This window comes from Moschus berezovskii, chromosome X, assembly GCF_049115385.1.
Source record: "Moschus berezovskii isolate FMDL1 chromosome X, NW_MosBer_1.0, whole genome shotgun sequence".
Taxonomy (NCBI): Eukaryota; Metazoa; Chordata; class Mammalia; order Artiodactyla; family Moschidae; genus Moschus; species Moschus berezovskii.
Genome location: NC_142488.1, coordinates 120,674,683 through 120,693,583, shown reverse-complemented (window position 1 = coordinate 120,693,583; position 18,901 = coordinate 120,674,683). Strand labels below are relative to the sequence as shown.

The window sequence follows — 18,901 nt, the reverse complement described above, 5'->3', positions numbered from 1 at the left end:
TCCACCCCCACCCCACTGCAGCTGTGCCTCACCGCTGGGCAGGCACTTCCTCTCCTCTCACCACCACCCCAGGATGATGGGACCTTTCCTGCCCTCTTCTGCCACTGGCTGAGAGGCCATTTTCCTCCCCACTCCTACCCTCAACTCTGCTGACAACAAGCACATCCTAAGTTGGCCCGGCTCAGCACTCCAGGAGATCTGACATCGTCCTCGGAAGCGGCTGTGAGACACCGCCAGTTTTCTCTTAAGACCCAGTTATTAACTCGGCAACCCCCAAACCCGAGTAGAAGAGAAATGGTTCGAGGGAATTCCCGGGTGGTCCAGTGGTTAGGACTCCAAGCTCTCACTGCCGAGGGCCTTGGTTCAACCCCTGGTTGGGGAACCACACGGAGCAGCCAAAAAAAAGAGAGAAGAAATGGTTTGAGGCAAACAGAGTGGCACTGGACCAAAGCTTCAAGTCCCTCAGTCAGACCACTTGAAGAGAGCAAATGTCCAGCAAACTCTCCATTATACAGACCAGGCAGGGAACGCAGTGTTCTAGTTAATCTAATATTCTGGTTAATACGAATCACCATAGAGATCACCCAGGGATCACCAATTTCTAAAGAACCAAATACACTATGCTGTGTTTAACACTAAAATGGCAATGGCTGTAACGTAATGGCTCTTTGATGATTCAGAGGACTCTTCAGGATTTGTCAAGGCCTCCAGGCTGTCATTATGAACCCCAATTACCACCGCGCTCTCCGTGTGCTGAAGTGCTCGTTAGCAGAATGTCAGATAACTGAGTTTACACTGTGCCCTGCTTCCCCATTCCATTCACTTTGCCTGGATATCTGGGGAACCCGGGCAACCGTTTCTAGCACTAAGTACCAACTTGGAGGCTAGCAGACAAGAAGAGCGCCTGGCAAGAGCCATCCTTTCTTAGACACTGGGGGTTGACTAGTACAAAATCAGGGGACCAAGTGTGATTCTGCTGGGCCTGACGACTCAATGACTATTTCTGATTTTGATGATGCTTGTCACATGGGGCAAGAGGAGAGAGGCCCAAAGATTAAAATGTCTGTGCTGGTAACTGGCCCGAGTAATCAAGAGATGCCAAGGCCTGGAGTAGAACCAGTTGTCCTGAGTGGCATAGGCTTTTCCTCTTTCCACCACTGGCTGCCAATAAGAGGTATCAAATCCCTGCTCTGAAAAGCTAAGCAAATCGTCCTAAAATTGTGGGCAATGACCCAGCTCCTACCCTAGTCTCTCTTGTCTCTGCAGGGAGCTGGGCATCTGGGCACAATGAACGAAATTCCCACCTCTCCACTTAGGCCAATGGCAAAATGGCTCCACCAGATTTCTACCTCTCGGCGGAGAAGTACCAAGATGGGCCTCAGCCTCAGACTCACTCACCAGACTGACTGCGCGTCCGGGTGCTGAGGACCACGGGAATGAAGTCACGGAAACTGCTCTTTGCTTTCTTCTCTAAGGAACCTGCAGTGGTGTGCGGTTTCAGGGCAGAAGGCAGAAATATCACAATCAGAGTCTCAGCACAGGAAAGCCCCCCACCCTTGCCCTGAAAGGCTCAGATGGAAAGCTCAAGGGAGGGTTTGTGTTCTGCCTGCATTACATTTATTAGCTCCCCCTATGCTGCTATCAGGGCTTCCCTGGTGGCTCCGTGGTAAAGAATCCGTCTGCCAATAGAGGAGATGCGGGTTTGATCCCTGGGTCGGGAAGATCCCCTGGAGAAGGAAATGGCAACCCACTGTATTCTTGCCTGAAGAATCCCACAGACAGAGAAGCCTGGTCCATGGGGTTGCAAAGAGTTGGACACGACTGAGCACACATACATGCTGCTACCATTTAAGTATCTCTTTTAGGAAAGGAGGTTTTCCTGGTGGTTTTTGAAAACTGGGAGTTGGGTCATTTTGGCTGACACCAAAAAAGGCAATGCATGGCATCAATGGGCTGGCACACCACAGAGTGGAAGGCCTGGCTGCCTGGATGACTGTGAGGCTGCTGCACCACCACAAAATTCTAACTGAGCTGGAAGAGGTCCCAGAGAAGGGATCTTGGGGGACTGAGCAAGGCAGGAAGATGGGAGCAGGACACGGTGGAGGGCAGAAAGCTGCTATATATGAAGAGACTATAAAGGGGCAGGCCATCTCAGACAGGAAGGCTGTGACACGAGCTACTACAGGTGGGACTACGCGGGCTTCTCTCTGCAGCAGGTGCTGAGGGACGATCACTGGCATAGCACATGGATTACGTACACACCTCCCTGCCCCAAACATCCTGTATGTCCCTAAATAATAAGGGTTCAGGATTTCTCTAGCCATGCTAGCTAGTTAGTTTTTAACCTTTATAATGGGAGTTTCCAAATATACCAAAGGTAGAGAAACAGTGTAAATAATCCCCCTTCGGCCTCAATCCTCATTAAAGCCGTTTCTTCTCTGAGCCTAGACCCACCACAGGCTAAGAGACTGGCTACTCTGAGGTCGGACTGACTCGTGTGTCTGAAAAGCACCACTTCAGAGTGTGCCTTACTCCAGCAACCAGGGTGAGCAGCCCTGCTCCTGTCTCTCTTCTCCTTCCACTTTCAGAGGTGTTAATGATCTCCCTCTCCTCTAGTGAGCAAGCTGCACTTTCCCGGTCAGTATCAGAGGCCCTCCTCCCCACCCCAACCTGCCACAGGGATCCCCCTCAGCCCAGAGAGAGGGCCAGGGCATGCGCCACACCTACCTTCCTCGTGACCATCGGCCCGTTTTCCTGGAGACTGGGACTCCGGCTTTGTTGGCTTCCGGTGCCTGTGCTTTACCCTGACTCCATTGTGCTCTTTTCCTGAATCTGAAGCCCCCCTGGGGCTTTTCTTGGTGGGTTCCTGGGGGTCACTAGGTGGCTTCCGGCACTGCGGAGAGGGAGGTAGAGTCAGGCCCAAGGTCAGCTTCCCATCTTCAGAATGTTCTCTTAATGTTGAGCCCTGTGCCCTGATTCTGAAACACAGACATGTGCTGTCCAGGCATGGGCTGGGGCAGGGGCAGCCTGCCGCCTCCCACAGTGGGCTCCAGAGGCTTCCTGTACCCAGTCCAGTGCCCTGGCCAATCCCATAGACATCCAGGTCCCACCATTCTAAACAGGTCCACAGAGGCTGTGTTCACACGCCGGATAAACCCCAAAGTCATTTGAAAAGGTGCAAAGTCAGGCCCCATGCTCCATCCGAACAGCAACAGAGAGACCAGTCAGAAAACAAAAATGCCTCTTCTGCAAGTTGGGTGACTACATTGTTCAAATAACTTCACTGTGAATAGTATTGACGCAACAACTGAAAATAATTCTCACATGGGCCAATTCAAGAAAAATTATCTATTTTCATGTATAAATTAATACTAGAAAAAAGATGCCACTAAGACAAGAAGAAAAGTCTGCCACGGGAGCCATTCTAATCTCCCCATACTTAGGAAAGACACTGAAAAGGCTCAGGCATTTTCGACAATGCCCCCTTACACTTGTGGCCCTTTCACCTTTTCCAAACACTCTCTCTACCATTCGATCTGTTATTCTTAACAACCCTGCGAGGAAAAGCTAATAATCACCCTTAGTGAAGAGACGAGGAAACTGAGCCTCCAGGGTAAGAGGTTAAATGATTTGTCCAGGGCAACGCAGCCCAAGGTGTCCACTTGCCTCAGGGGCCACCAGGAACCAGGCCAGCCTGCAAGTTAGCTGGTATGTGCCTGTGGTGAGAAAATGGCCAAGGTGGGACCAAGACCCAGGGCTCCTTTCACCCAGGGCAGGCCTCTTCACCTCCATTCTCACTCCTCTCCTCTTCTTCCTTCTGCCCTTGTGTCTCCATTGACTATGCCTGGCTCCACTCATACCTACTGCCTGGTGCCTGGGACAGTCACAATGGTCGTGCTTATGCACTGTCAGGATACTCTGAGCCTAGCAGTCACATATTCTCACAAGCTTTGAGATCTCTCCACGCCATCCAGCAAGAAATAGGGCAAGAGAGGGACTTTCAGTATTGCAGTGTCCAGGGAGTGTGGAATAAGCAAACCATTTTAACAATGACACAAGGAAGAAAGGCAGAGTGGTTTTCCCCTTAAGCAGACCTGCACACCACCTGCCAGAAGGTTATCACGGTCCAGCTCCAGTTAAGGGGATGGCAGATATCTTACTGATGGAGCATCCTCCAGCAGGGGTTGGCAGGGGGACTCCACAAAGTCACCAATCCCCGTCAAAGTCCAGGGAATCCTACTATCCCATCAACTCCTCCTGCTTCTTACCCAGTGCGGGGCTGAGCTGGAAATTCAAGTTCAATTTCTCCCTTCACTTGCTGCGAGTTCCTACAAACCAAAGTGTTAGGAGAAAGAAAGACATGGGGAGGAGAGAAGATGGGCACCTGCTGCTTCAAGTGTGCCCTTCAGGCATAGTCAGAAAATAACTCTTTCAGATGATGGGGAATAAAGTTCAATGCACATCAATTTGAACATGTCATATTTATTTTTGTATATCATTTTTAGCTGGTTCTTTCAAGTACAGATCATTAACCTTTACTTCCTAAGACAAAAACAAGCAGAACAGAACATCTAGACGGGATTCCTGTCTGCATGTTCTGCAAGGGTACACTTCGACTTAGGCAAGAAGTTGGATGGTGAGGAGACCATGTAAAATGAATGTTCTGGTCAACAGAGTGTTGAAGCATTTTCTAAAGAATTTTCCAAATGATGAGGAAACCACCAGCACCAGACTGAAGAAAAACTTTCTTTGCTGATGATTCAGAGGTCCTTCAGGAGTCTCCAGGCCTTGGGGCAGGTGGTGTAGGAGACAGGAGACTGTATTGTTTCTTTTTAAAAAAAAACTTTTTTTATTTCTTTTTTTTTTTAGGTCACATTGGTTTATAACATTGTATAAGTTTCACACACTTAACATCATATTCCTACTTCTGTATACACTCCAGAGACTATTCTGATTCTTGGCCATACCCTGAAAGGGGCTGTTTTGAACTGACCCGATTTTAGTTTTGCTAATCAATGGTTTCTTCCTCGGGAAGATGGAACGTAAGAAAACAAAGAGCCAAGATATTTGCTTTCCAGAAAAAATGGACATTTACTAAATCATTATAGGCAGTTGCCAAGGGCTGCTTCGAGGCTCCTGACCCTGTAACTTTATTCTCTGCCCTCTGCATCTGTCAGTGGGCCCCATGAACTCTTCATTTTATATAGGAAGGGGCAGTGCCTGTCTGCCAGTGAGTCACCTGCGAGACATAAGCTCCAGGAGGGCGGGGACCACATCTACCCTATTTGTAATACTAACAATATCAGTAGCAGCCACCAACACTTCCTGAGCACTTAACTATCTGCCAGGCACTGTTCTAAGCATCTACACATATCACTTCATTTAATAATTTTTTAACGACAGCTTTGTTGACATAATTTATTGATATAACATATACTTGTAATGTTTGTAATTCAACTGTTTTTAGTATAGTCACAAACATGTGTAAGGATCATCACTATCTAGTTCCAAAAGTTCTTTCCTCACCCCAAATGGAAACCCTGGACTCATTAAGCCGTCTCCAGTTCCTCGTTCTCTCCAACCTTAGGCAACCACTCATCTATGTCCTGTCTCTATCAATTTGCCCATTCTGGCCAGTATACATCATCATTGCGTGAGAAAAACCCGCCCAAACTCTATCCCCATGGTTCTTAACCTGGAGTCCATGGGTGGGCTTTGGGGCATGGGTTGGGTCTTTGAGCCCCTTGAAATTATCGGCAAAATTATGAGGTCATGTTTCTGAGGACAGGGTCTGCAGCTCTCATTAGCTTCTCAAAGTTCTCTACGGTCCAACAACAACAACAAAAACTAAGAACTTCTGCACAGACAAATTCACGGTGCTTTAGCTAGAAATCTACTCAACATCCAATTTGAAGACTTGTTGACATAACCTCAAATTGCTCCATATCTTGAATAAGCCCTATCCTCAACTGCTTCTAGAATCTCCTTGATCACCAGTGGCCTTCAGATACTTTTTGGAGGAACACTGGATTCAGGTCAAGTCCTCTTAGCCCCACTTTCTGCCTAGAACCCTGCCATCCTCCTTAACCTATTAAGAACGCAGATCCAGATGCTTTGGACATCAAATCTCCAATGGGCTGAAACCCAAAGCTGCATCCCAAGCATTAGGGGGATAGGAAACTGGTAGATGAGCCAGAAGCTGAATTGGCTCTGGCCCCACAAAACTCCAAGCTAATCCTAAGCAGGTTTACCCAGTGGTGCAGGGAGCAGCCCTGTCAAGGGTCCCTTCCCTCCCTGGGTCCCAAATTCTCAAGGTCAGCAGTTATCTTAGAAAAGGAAAAGGAAGAATGGCTATGCAGCAAAGGGCCTGTTATTAATTTCCCTCCCTGTATCATATCATACTCTTCCGCTTTCCATCCTCATCTGGGACAATGGCTTCCTCAGCTGCAGGGATCATTTCCCACATCCTACAAAATGCAAACTCCACCCCCACCACCCTAAAACATCCTATATGGAGAATGTGCCTTGGTTAAGAGTCATGATTCACTTTGCACAAGCCTTGCAATCACTTTGCTTCACAGACCTACCCAAGAACACTGCGTGAGGTTGACGTCTGCAGGATAAAGCAGACCGCTGGTGTCTCGGCCCTGCCCTCAAACTCAGCCCAGCACTCACCTTGGGTCCATGGGAGCTTCGGACCAGGACCTTGGCTTGTGGCTGCTGTTCCTCACCATCCTTCTCTTTGCCACATTTCATTTTCTTGGGCGGTGGAGATTCGGATGCACCATCGCTCACCACAGAGTCTGGTTGCCACTTGTTCTTACAAGTAAAGACACCTACACTCTCCTGTTTCACTCGAGCCTGCCCAGCCTTACTCCGCACCTCCGCTTGGCCCCTCGGGGCAACTGCAGGGAGACTATCGGCCCGGAAGCAGGTGGCTAAGTTGAAGACTGCGTCGCCGTCCACCTTCTCCATCTTCACCCGGCCCAGGTCTACCTGGCTTCCGAGCTGCGGAAGCTCTGTGCTAGAGGCCCTGGCACTGCTGGGAACCACGTCCAGGATGAGCTCCTTGGGGCGGCTGTCATGAGGTAGCAAAGGCAGCTCGGGCATCTTGTGCAGGTTCTGGGGGGTGGCCAGGACCAGCTCGTGGGACATGTAGGTGGCCAGCACTTGGTTCTTAGGCTTTGTGTCTCCAGCCAGCTTCAGGCCACAAGCCCCCTGGGGGCCTTCCAGCTTAGGAGTGCTGTCGGGGCAGAGGTGGCCCTCCGGTTCCCCAGGCCCCTGAGTCACTCGCAGGTCCCCACTACTAGGCTGCACAGACAGCGCCAGGGTCCCTGTCTGAGGGCTGAGAGTCAGGAGGACAGGGTTCACTTGTTCTTCATAAGGCTTGGCAGCAATGCGGCAGGTTTTGTTCTTTGTGCCCGTATCCTGCTCGGGAGCAAAGGGGCCCCCGGGCCGTGGCGGCTGCCCCTCAGGAAGCCCATGCATGGCCTCACTGGGGCCGAGGGATGGCACACCAGAAAACTCAGAAACGACGCTGGTGGGCCTGATGGGCACCCCCTGGCTGGGGGTCAGCTGCCCAGCACTAGAGATGCCGATGGAAAGCAGAGACGCCTGGTGGTACGGTGACCAGCCAACAGGCAGGACCTGGGTGCTGGTGGGTTTCCCGTTGACTGAACACCGTGGGTAAATGTTTGCCGGCCCTGTGGGCTTCCAGAGTGAGAGCTCCTTGCTTTGGCACCCTGGCAGCCCAGGGGCGATGCGGGCAGGGGTGTAACGTTTGACTGTGCTTGGTGGTCCCTCAGTCCCAGCCTGGCTGCTCTTCTTGCCACAGGGGGCACCAGTACTCTTGGGCTCGCCCTGATCGATGATGGAGATGGGTTCTTGCTTGGGGAGATGGCGCGGGTCTCGGGTGAGGCCCAGGCTAGGGTCTTTGTTCAGCAGGAGGGAGGCAGGCACCGGGTTGGCCACGCCCACATAGGTGCCCGGAATGGTGCTGATGAGTGCAGTGGAGTTCTTCACCCAGGTACTCGGGTCCCCGTTCCTCACGATCTCGGGGAAGATGACAAAGGGTGAGGAAGTGGAGCCCAGGCATGAGGTGACACTGCTGCCGGCAGCTTGGGTCGTGCGCTGGGACCTAGACAGGACGGTGGAGAGCAGGGCCTTGCTGCTGGTGTGCACGGGGGTCAGCACGGGCATGGGTGGCGTCTTGCGCTGGTTCGGCAACGGGAGCTTCTGTCGGTTGGATTTGGAGGAGAGGTCAAGGGGCATCTCGCTGCACTCAGATGGAGAGGCCATCTCTCGCTCCAGCTGTGGAGGTGACTTGAGGGGAGAGAAGGTGATGGAAGTCCCTTCTGTTTGCTGCTCCACGCTGCCTGGCATCTTGGTGGGATGCGGTGGGGCTGAGCTCCCACTGGGGGCTGGCAGCAGAGGCTGCGGTGGTGGAAGCACCTTGGCAGAAGCAGTGGACAGGGTTGTGTCTGCCAAAGGCCCGGGGACCCCATCGGGCGCAGGCTGGGTGCTGGTACTGCCCGATGGGGAAGCGCAGGGGAGCCTGTTCACCTCTAGAGACACCAGCTTGGACTCTGATGTCAGGGGCCGGGCCACAGAGAATGCATATGGGTAAGACCGCAGCTCTGGGGACGCCAGCACCCCGGGAAGACACCTGTCCTGCAGGTAGGATGGCAGGACGGGGAGCGTAAGCGTGGAGGAGACTCCCAGGGTGGTTGGCAGTGTAGCCACACTGAGTGGCTGCCCACAGCTTGGAGGCGGGATGTATACCAGCGGCTGGCTTGGGGTTAGCACTGTCCCCGGCTGAAAAGACAGGGGGACTTTTTGCATAGCTGGTGCCTGAGCTGCAGGGAAACACACTCGACTCAAACTGAAGGAGGCCGGGATGGGGGCTGAGGTGGGAATGGCAGTAGGTGTGGCAGGCGGCATGGGCGTGGGGGCTGGAGTGAAGATCGGGGCGGGGGTGGGTGCAGGCACTGGCGTGGGAGCAAAGGCAGGGATGAGGGTGGGGGTAGAAGGCGGGCCAGAGGACGGGGTTGGGGTGGGCATCGGCACTGCTGGAGGGGCAGGAGCTGCCGGAGGGGTGGACGCTGGCATGGGGGCCAGAACTGGAGTGGGGACAGGTGCAAGGACCAGGGTTGGAGCTGAAGGGGGCACAGGAGCTTGGATCAGAGCCAAGGGAGGAGCTGAAACTGGGACTGAGAGGGGGGTTGGGGCTGGAGCCGACATGGGGACGGGGCCCGACGGGGGGGCAGAAGCGGGCACAGGCACCAGGACTGAGGCTGAGACTGAAAGGGGGTTCGAGTCAGAAATGAGCGTGGGCACTGAGGGTGGTGCTTGGGCCAAAGCCGGGACTGGCGCTAAGGGAGGGGAAGGAGCTGGGACCGAAGCGGCAACCTGGACGGGAACGAGCCCGGAGTGGGGGACTGGGGCGGGGACCGAGAGGGGCACCTGGAATGGGTCTGGAACAGATGGGGGGACAGAGGCTGAGCTGGGCGCTGGTGGGCAGATGGGGGCTGGCAATGAACTGAAGTTAGTGGTCACCAGAGGCAGGGTGCCCTCCACGGGGACGCCAGTTCCCAGAGTTGCCAGAATGAACGTATTCTTCTCCCCGACGCCATGCCGCGAGTCCAGAGCCTTGGCCCCAGCTGGCGAGCAGTCCACCTGTTTGCTCATTTGGCTGCTAAGGGGAGTCCAGGAGCAGTCAGCAGTGTCGTTGCCAGCCTCAGGGCCGTCAGGAGCAGAAAGCTTGAGCCCGTCTCCTGGGCTGCTCAGGGACACCAAGGGGCCCCCTGCCTCAGCCACACTCCCAGTATAGTCCATCTGGGGCTGGGCGTCATCAGGCCTGTCTTCTGACTTGGGCCCGAGTTTTTCTGTTGCACTGCCATCTGGGTCTGCCCCCCGGGCATTACTGCCACTTCCAACTGTCGTGAGCTCCACCTGCAACGACAGAGTAGAAAGCCTGTCTTAACTAGCTCTCTGTACGTCGTGCAAGGCTCCTGAGGCCTGGGAGGGGCAACTGCTGGTCCTCTTTGCACCTTGGCAGAAGCAAAGCGCAGCGGGCTGATTTCTGTCTCACATACAGCAACTCCTGGAAAGCACCCTGGTCCTGCCTGGCCCCGTTCGGGGAGGGCAGGCTGGCCACCATGCCTGGGTGGTTCAGCTCCAATCTTCGGCAGGTGGCATGTGGCTCCACATGGCCCCTTACCTTGGAAAAACTGCTGACACAAAACTCCTGAGATCCAAAGCGCTGGCAGTCACCTGTCGTGGACTCCTCATCAGAAAGAGGTGCTCTTCTAGCATGGGAGACACAACCAGAAAAAGGACATGAGGCCAAGCCTTCAGGCCACCACCACCTGCCCCAGAACACCCCCTGCCTGCCTGGGTTCACAGAAATCCTTCTTGTCTTGCTTCCCTTGTTGGCTTGGGGGAGATCACAATAAATTTGGGCAGGGGGGTCCAGGCTGCAAACCAGAGCCTCCATGCCCAACTTTTCAAGTTCCTACAAAGGAAAAGTCCCGATCTGACTAGACTCCCCTCACTGGGCTGTGTGTCCGGTTTTCTAGGGCTGTCACCAGTGGTGTGGAGGACCCCAGCACCTCTGCCTTGTTCCTAGAGCTTATCCATCAAGGTGACCGTGCAGAAAGTGCTGAGCAGTGCCAAGAGGGGAGAGATGTAACTCACAGGAAATCTCAAAAGGCACGCAAACCGCTTTTCTCATAAATGCGGTCTTATTTTAAGTCTGTAAGGAAAGTTGGCTGCAGGCATCATAAGGGTAACCCTTTCCTAAAACAAATAACCATCTCCATTGTGTTTCATGTTCTAAATCCAACTCTCACCTGTCCACCTGACAGGCTTGCCTACAGCAGCTGCACATTGATTAGCACACACAATGCCACTGATTCGAGGCAGGTCACTGGGTGTCAAGGGGCATTTCAAGGGCATGACTTCTTTCCCTCTAGGACACCAGTGAGCTCAGGCCAGCACCCTCCTTCCTACCTTTCTGCTCTTGCTTGCATCCCATTCCCCACCAGCTCCCCCCTCTCCCCTTGGCTTCCCAGCATCACTGCATTTTCTCTCATCCCAAAGGGAAGGAAGCCTTCAAGACCACAGACCCCAAATTCAAGCTGGTATACTGCAGAGGGAAATGCTCAAGGCCAGAGCACTGGTTCCCAAAGGAGGAAAACTCCACTGTACTCCCACCTTCTAGAAAGCCTTCTCTAAAATTTGGGTAAGAATCTTAGAAAATGGGATTTGTTGTTGTTCGGTTGCTCAGATGTGTCTGACTCTGCAACCCCATGGACTGCAGCATGCCAGGCTTCCCTGTCCTTCACCATCTCCTGGAGTTTGTTCAAACTCATGCCCATTGAGTCAGTGATGCCATCCAACCATCTCATAGAAAATGGTATATCCTGACCCCCTCCCCAAAAAAAGGTCAGCCTGGGAGGGTGATGTTGGAGAGAGGATAAAGCCCACGGGAAACTTCATGTCTGAAGTACAGAATGTGCCTCTGTTGCCCCAGGGAAGACACTGGTGGGGCAGGGGTGGGTACGAGTGGGTGAGTGAGTGGAAGGCTGAGGTGCAACAGCAGAGCTCTAGCACAAGCACTGCGATGCGGTTCCTAGGGCACAAACACAGGGATGCTCTGTGCATCTCCAGGGAGCCAGACTGCTTTGGGGTTCACATCCTCCTATTTCAGAGCCTCTTCCTGAGCTCTGCCACAGCCAGGGAAGAAGCCAGCGCCTGCCTCACAATTCACCCTAACCAAAGGGCAGTCAGGGTGTCCCCACCCAAGCCCCACAAGAACTAACTCCTTCCCTTACACTGGAACAGGGAACCACTGACACACCCCCAAACTGTACCCAGGGCAAGAGGAGCAAAAAAGGCAAGGGGGTCACCACAGGCCTCTCCCCATCTTTTCAGGGCTGCAGAAGGGACTAAATGAGGGGAAAGGCTTGTTCCCTTTAAAAGGCAGCTAGGCTGGCAGAAGTGGGAGGGTTTCACTGCTGGCAACGGACTGCTGGTGACAAATAGCAAGGATCAAAAGGAGAGACAGGGCTGGAGACACAGTCGGGGGTCTCGAGGAAGGCAGGAAGGCGAGGAACGGGGAGCCTGAGGGAAAGGGAAAACATGCTTGGACATCAACCCCTGAGAGCCCAGAAAAGCAAACCCAATCCCCAGCCTCAGGCCAGGGGTGAAGCAGGGTTCCAGGGCTGGTTCTGCAGGGATGATGGTGGTGAGGGAAAAGGGGTGGCAGGGACCCCCCTGCTTGGACAACCCCTCATAAGGTATCGCAGAGAGGATACACTATTTCCATATCCCTCCTGCTGATGATACAGAGGGGAGCTAAGCTGCATACTTGGTCCTGCTTGCTCGGCTTTCACCCTATATAAAGTCACCCTGAAAGTAGAAACCCTGCCTTCAAAGATAGCCACCAGAGAAGTGTGGAGCCACTGCCCCAGAGACTCTCGAGGTGGCCGCAGCAATAGCGATCCTGGCTACTCCAGCCATACCTACACCTGAGCGGGCGCCAAGGCTCTGGGAAAATGTCCTGCGGCCATGTTTCAAGCCTTCTGAGGAGAGGAGTGTGTAAAGCCAAGCAAATGTTAAACTCCTCCATTGACAGAAGAATGTGGGACAGGGGAGCGGGTGCAGGGAAAGAGTCAGGTCAACTGAGCAAGATTAGGAGGGTGCAGGTGGCGGGGAGAAGAGAACAGGAGTCAAAGCAGGCTTCAATCAGGACTGAAAATTGATTCCACCGTTTCTTCCCAACAGAGATGACCCCAGGCTATTATGCTCAGGGCTTTGTTGAACTTAAACCCGAACCAGTCATAACCTTTCAGGGCTTTCTGCCTAATTATTAAGGGCTAGCACCAGTGTCAAACCAGACCTTTTTCAGTTCCTGTTGGGCCTTAACTACATGGCACATATCTCGCTCCTTGGATCCCAACTCCTGCAGACTTTCCCTGCCTCAAATCCCATCACACCCCAAGAATGCCTTTATTCCAGCCAAAGTCCCCCACAAACACACGGGGTGACAAACACTAGCTCTCACCTGAAACTCCTGCTCATCCCTCAAGCCCTGGCTCAAATGTCACTGCCTCTGGGAAGCCTTCCCTTCTTCCCCCAGGAAGTCTTTGATTCTTGCCTCTAGACTCCCACTGGACACGCCACTCAACAGCACTTACCACCAATGTCCCATGACAAATGGTTTGCTCTGACTGAGTTTAACAGATGTTTGGTGAATGAAGTCATGAATGGGTACAAGAAAGGAAGCAAGCAAGCAAGCAAACAGAGGGATTTAGCTGGAGGCTGGACTAGAGTCAGTCACCTAAGGCCAGCAGAAAGCCCCTGTCCCCTGTTTCTACAGTCCCCAACTATATCTGATGGAGCTGGGTGGGCTTCTCTTTAAGAATTAACTTTAAGAATTAACCCCCAGATGCAGCTTTACACTCCAAATAGCTAAGTTCTACAGGTGATAAAGGGCTGATGAGGAAGATGGTTTTAAATAAGGTGAGATCGCTGTTTGGAAATTAATTAGCTGTAGCGTGGCCTAGGCTGGAGCAGGAAGGCAACAGTAATGGGTAGACAAGGTCAAGAATGACAACACTTCAAAGGTCATCTTAACCATGTGGCACATTTGGTAATCGAACATCCCAAGAAAGGTCCATAAGAAGTGAAAATCAAGTTTGGTTCCAACTCATGGTCCTTTTTCAGTGGGGATTTAGAATGGACAGTAAACCCAAGTAACTTGTCTATTGATTTTTTGAAGGCTCTAGTCCAGATCTCTACATCAAAGTCTCATCTGCTTATAACTAGTTGCCAATGAATACTCACACAAATCAATACCACCACTCTGCCTTCCCCACATCATCTCTTAGTTATTATCTAAGGACACACCTCATATGCAAAGGAAAATATCTTTCTTGCACAGATCCTAGAAGAATTTTGTCTTGTTTTCCTTGAACTTGACTTTTATATTCTAAAATTAAATTCCTTTTAAGTCCATCTCTCATTCCTCTGTGTAGAGAGCATTAAACCATCAAACACTAATGGCTTAAAAAAAAAAATAAAAAGGTCTATTCTCCTAACCTGAACCTCAGACAAGTACACACTTCTCCAGTTAAGAGCAGAAGAAGGAAGATAGCCATCCCTTTTCCTTTCAAAATTACCCACACCCCCTCCATGCACACACCTCCAAGATTTCCCCAAGGAAACACCAGATCTTGACTCCAATGAAAAGTCATATTGTTCTGTGTTCTAGGTGATTGATTTGACATATTTGGATTTCAATATATTGAAACCAGCTAGCAGCGGGGAGCCATACCTGCTCTAAAAATGGGAGAGGCATTGCAACCAACACACACAGCTCTTTGGCCAAGAGTTCAGTTCAGGTCAGGTCAGTTCAGTCACTCAGTCGTGTCCGACTCTCCGCGACCCCATGAATCACAGCACGCCAGGCCTCCCTGTCCATCACCAACTCCCGGAGTTCACTCAAACTCATGTCCATCGAGTCGGTGATGCCATCCAGCCATCTCGAGTTAGGAAAAGTCAAATGTAGAATCTGAAGGTCATTTTGAGTGCTCTTCATATGGGGTATGATCAGAAATGGCACAGCTTGGTCAACCCAGTATTTTGGTGAACAGAAAATTGAAAATGCACACAGATCCAGCAGGCATCACCAACTTTCAGTTTCATACGAAAACTACGTTAAGCAGTCTGATCGTCCTTTGATACTTTATAAGTATCTCACCGCAAATCATCACTAGCCTCATGAGGCCAGAAAGTGCTGATCGCCAGAATACCCACTAACCATTCCCAGTATAAAGCTGAAAGATAAAACTGCCTTTCTTCCAGGCTTAGATCAAGGACCAAAAATATCTTACATGTATCCTTGAGCACAGAACATGGATGAAGCAAATAAAAACTGCAATTGCCTGAGCATCCCTTTATTCCACAATCTGACACTTCTTAATGAGTAGACAAATACTAGTTGGCCAAAGGTCATCTGTTGGCTTCCTCACTTTCATCTGAACAGGGACGGCATGGCAGAGCAGGCCACTCTCACCGCCCCAGCCCCAGCCCACCTCAGGAAAATCAGAAACAACCAACAGTCTCCTTCCCAGGGTTCCTCCTCTGGCCCTCTCACAGCTACCCTGCTGGGGAGCAGGGACAGCTCACCGGAAGCCGGCCACAGCCACCTTCCCAGCCTCCTCACCTCTCCTCGTTGATGCCACACATGCGAATCCGGTCAGAACTGGTCCAGTTGTGCACGCCGCTGTAGAGCGGTGCCGTAGAGATCATGACAGCCGCTCACCGCCAGCTAGGACCTGCTGTGGCCACGCCCCCTGGGGAAACAGAACGCCCAAAAATCAAAGTTCGTAACACAGACGGCGCTTTAACCACCTTTCACGCGGAAACACTGAAACAAATAAAGGTAATTAGAGTGCCCAAACATTAAAGCCATCTCTCTCACAAGCCTGACTGCTGTAGAAAATTAAGGTCCAAATGGGGACGAGGGAGCACCAGCTTTCCAGGAATCTATAGGTTTCAGGATGGAGATGAGGATGCTGTTAATCACCTAGAGTGATTTTTACATTATATGAAAGACAGATATGCATGAGTATTCAAGGAAATTCAATCTATTTCAGACAAGTGAGATGACAGTATATTTTTCTACACACATTTAGCCTAACCAACTACAATTAGAGGGTCATTCCCATTTAGGAACAGTGCATTGAAAGACTACTGGGGAATCTTTTTCTCGTCAACTCTTTAATCCATGAGTACTGAAGTATTTGAGTGACACTGCCAATTTAAGCTCTCCAGAGGAAGCACATGCTTGCTTTATAAGCCCTTCAAAAGTATTCTAATTTCAAGTTAGGAGTCATATAGATATAATGTATATACCTAAGCTGGTTTAAAGCGCCCTTCAAATCAGATAACACTCCTTGTGCTCTGACCACAAACAAGCAGACGGAAAACAATACTCCATTAAGAATTGCACATGTCTGTCCTTGTCTCTCCTATCAGTCTGTCATCCCTATGACCTACCACCCCCTTCACCAGCCAGTGTTGGGCTCTCACTACTGACGACCAATGCAAAGCCGATTCACCTTCCAGAGAAATCGAGGCATCAAGAGAAAGATGTCTATTCAATGAGCTTGTCTTGAGACCCTCAAATTCGAGTTAACTTATTAGCTAAAAGCCTTATTCATCAAAGCTCAACTGAACAAAACCCTTTGGTGATCAGAATTTTATGCTGTTCTCCACTGTGCAAAGAAGTAAATCATAGTAAAATACAGCTACCTTGGGGATTTGTTTCATTTATCCTTTATATGGGTTTCCCTAGTGGCTCAAATGGTAAAGAACCTGCCTGCAATGCATGAAATCCAGGTTTGAACCCTGGGTCGGGAAGATAGCCTGGAGAAAGGAATGGCTACCCACTTCAGTATTCTTGCCTGGAGAATTCCATGGACAGAGGAGCCTGGTGGACTACAGTCCATAGGATTGCAGAGTCAGACATGACTGAGCAACTAACACAGAAATAACACATCCTTTATACAACTTTTGGAAATTGTCCATATTCAACACAATATCACTTATTTATTAAAAAAAATTTTTTTTCAAGCACCTACTATGTGCCGCCACTGTCCAAGGTACCAAGGATTCAACAATTAACAAAAAAGACAAGAAATCCCCGTGTTCATGGAGTTTATATTCTAGTGGGATGAGATAGCCAATAAACATGTTAAATGACTATGTTACAGGATGCTGCTGCTAAGTCACTTCAGTCGTGTCCGACTCTGTGTGACCCCATAGACGGAAGCCCACCAGGCTCCCCCATCCCTGGGATTCTCCAGGCAGGAACACTGGAATGGGTTGCCATTTCCTTCTCCATACAGGATGCTAGAAGGTGATATAACAGGCTAAGGGGCAAGGCAATAGTTGGGGGCAAAGAGAAGAATGGGCTACAATTTATAAGGGGGTGATCAGAGTAAGCCTTGCTGAGGAGACATTTAAATATCCTGAAGGAAGCAAAGATGAGAACCGTGTGAATATCTGGGGAAGTGCATTCCACAGAGGGAACTACCTTGCATAGGTCCTTCAGGCAGGGGGTGCCTGCTAAGATCAGAAAAGAGCCCAGAGGCTGCAGGGCTGACGCAGAGGGAGCAAACAAGGGAGAGAGTCAGTGAGAGGAGAGCAGGGCTGCATCCTCTCCTTGGACGTCCCCCTCCTCCTGTCCCAGTCGCATCGGATAGCATAGGACACTGCTGCTTCACCCCTTCCTTGATACTTGCCCCTCGCCTGGCTTTACAGGCCCTGCGCCTGTGGGCTTCTCTCCTGCCACCCCAGAAACCTGGCCCTCACCTTGCTAAGTCTCTCCTCACCTCTGCCACGTTCTCCCGTCCCTCCCCCTTCCCTCCCTCTCTTCCTACCACCTCCTCTCTCCCCTCCCCCTCCTCTCAGTCCCACTCTCCCATTTCTCTCTATTCTTCCTCATCATTCCCCTTCCCCCATTATTTTCCCCTGTCTCTCTCTCCCTCTCCTCCGCTTCTCTCCTTCTCTCTCCTTCAGTGTTCTTCCCGCCCCCGCATCTCCTGCCCCAGTCCTTTCCCTCCTTTATCTCACCCTCTTTATTTCCCCTTTCTCCCTCCCCATTGCCTCTCCTCCCCTCTACTCTTAGTCCTCCAGCCTCAGCCTTCAGTCTCCCTCGCTGTCCTCCTGTCTTCCCTGACTCTCCAGCTCAAGTCTGGCTCTCACTGGCTCTCCCCAACCCGCCCTCCCGCCCTCGCCCTGCGTGTGTGTGTGTGTGTGTGTGTGTGTGTGTGTGTGTGTGTGTACGCACATGCGCCCCACCCCTCCTTCTCTCTTAGCTCAAGACCTCCCAGTTTCCACTCACCCCCTTGGGCACTGATGACTCCCAAATCTGTATCTCTAGCCCTGACCTCTCTCCTTAGACCCAGACCAGAATTTCCAGCTGCCGGCCACTTGCTGTTAATTAGATGTCCACCAAGCCCCTCAAACTCAGTGTGTCTCAAACCGAACTCATTATCTGTTACCAAGAACCTGCTCCCCACCCCCCATGCCCAGCATGTTTCCTATCTGAGTTAAGAGCACCACTCTCCCCCAGCCTGGAAATTTCAGCATTCAACTCCTCTCCCACACTACCCACATCCAATCAGGAGTCAAGCCTTAATAACACCATCTCTGTCCTCTCCTTTTAGCCCTCTCGCCCATGTCCCTGATGTGGTCCCTCATCATCCCTCACCCAGAATATTACAATAGCCTCTTAACTGGTTCCTCTGCCTCTAATCTCTTGATTCTACAATCAATTCATCTTCTAAAGCACCAGTTCGATCACATCGCCCCCTCTGTCTGCCAGAGCTTTCAACAGCTTTCCTCTGTCTTCAGAATAGAGCCCACATTTCTTAGCACAGCCTTCAGGGCCTTCCATGACCTAGCCTTTAGTCTCCTGTCTGGCCACATCCTGCACCCTTACCATTCGATTCCTGACCCTTCCCTGAACAGACCATCCAGTTCCAGGCTGGTTCCTCACCCTGAAATGGCCTCTCCTGTGTCCCCTCTTCCCCTCTGTCCCCCATCACCATGTCATCTCCCCAGCCCCCCGTCCTTGGTCAGTTAACTCCTCCCTGTTTGGTCCTCCCTAAACATTTCATTCCCATACCTACCACAGCACAGATTCTTAGTCCCTCTGCTGTGTGATTAATGGTGCATATGGCATGGGTGTCTTTTCCCAACTCCCAGACCATCAGCTACTTAAGGTACCTTCTTTTCTCTCTCTGGTTCTTCTGCAATGTCTTATACATAGTAAGTACTTAGTAAATTCGTGTTATGTGCAAGTGAATCTTGGGTGAGAATTGAGGTG

At 51.3% G+C, this 18,901-nt stretch overlaps 1 protein-coding gene across 3 annotated transcripts in view; it reads right to left on the bottom strand.

Moving 5' to 3' along the window:
- BCORL1 (BCL6 corepressor like 1) overlaps positions 1 to 18,901 on the bottom strand; it is a 61,558-nt gene that overhangs the window by 26,424 nt on the left and 16,233 nt on the right. For all 3 annotated transcript variants that reach the window (XM_055438478.2, XM_055438479.2, XM_055438480.2), the window contains 5 exons: positions 15,230 to 15,359; positions 10,220 to 10,307; positions 6,676 to 9,951; positions 2,728 to 2,893; positions 1,399 to 1,479 (listed from right to left, as the gene is read on the bottom strand). In XM_055438478.2, coding sequence (XP_055294453.2) covers positions 1,399 to 1,479; positions 2,728 to 2,893; positions 6,676 to 9,951; positions 10,220 to 10,307; positions 15,230 to 15,315 — 3,697 coding nt within the window. In that variant the 5' untranslated portion in view covers positions 15,316 to 15,359. The remainder of the gene's footprint in view (positions 1 to 1,398; positions 1,480 to 2,727; positions 2,894 to 6,675; positions 9,952 to 10,219; positions 10,308 to 15,229; positions 15,360 to 18,901) is intronic.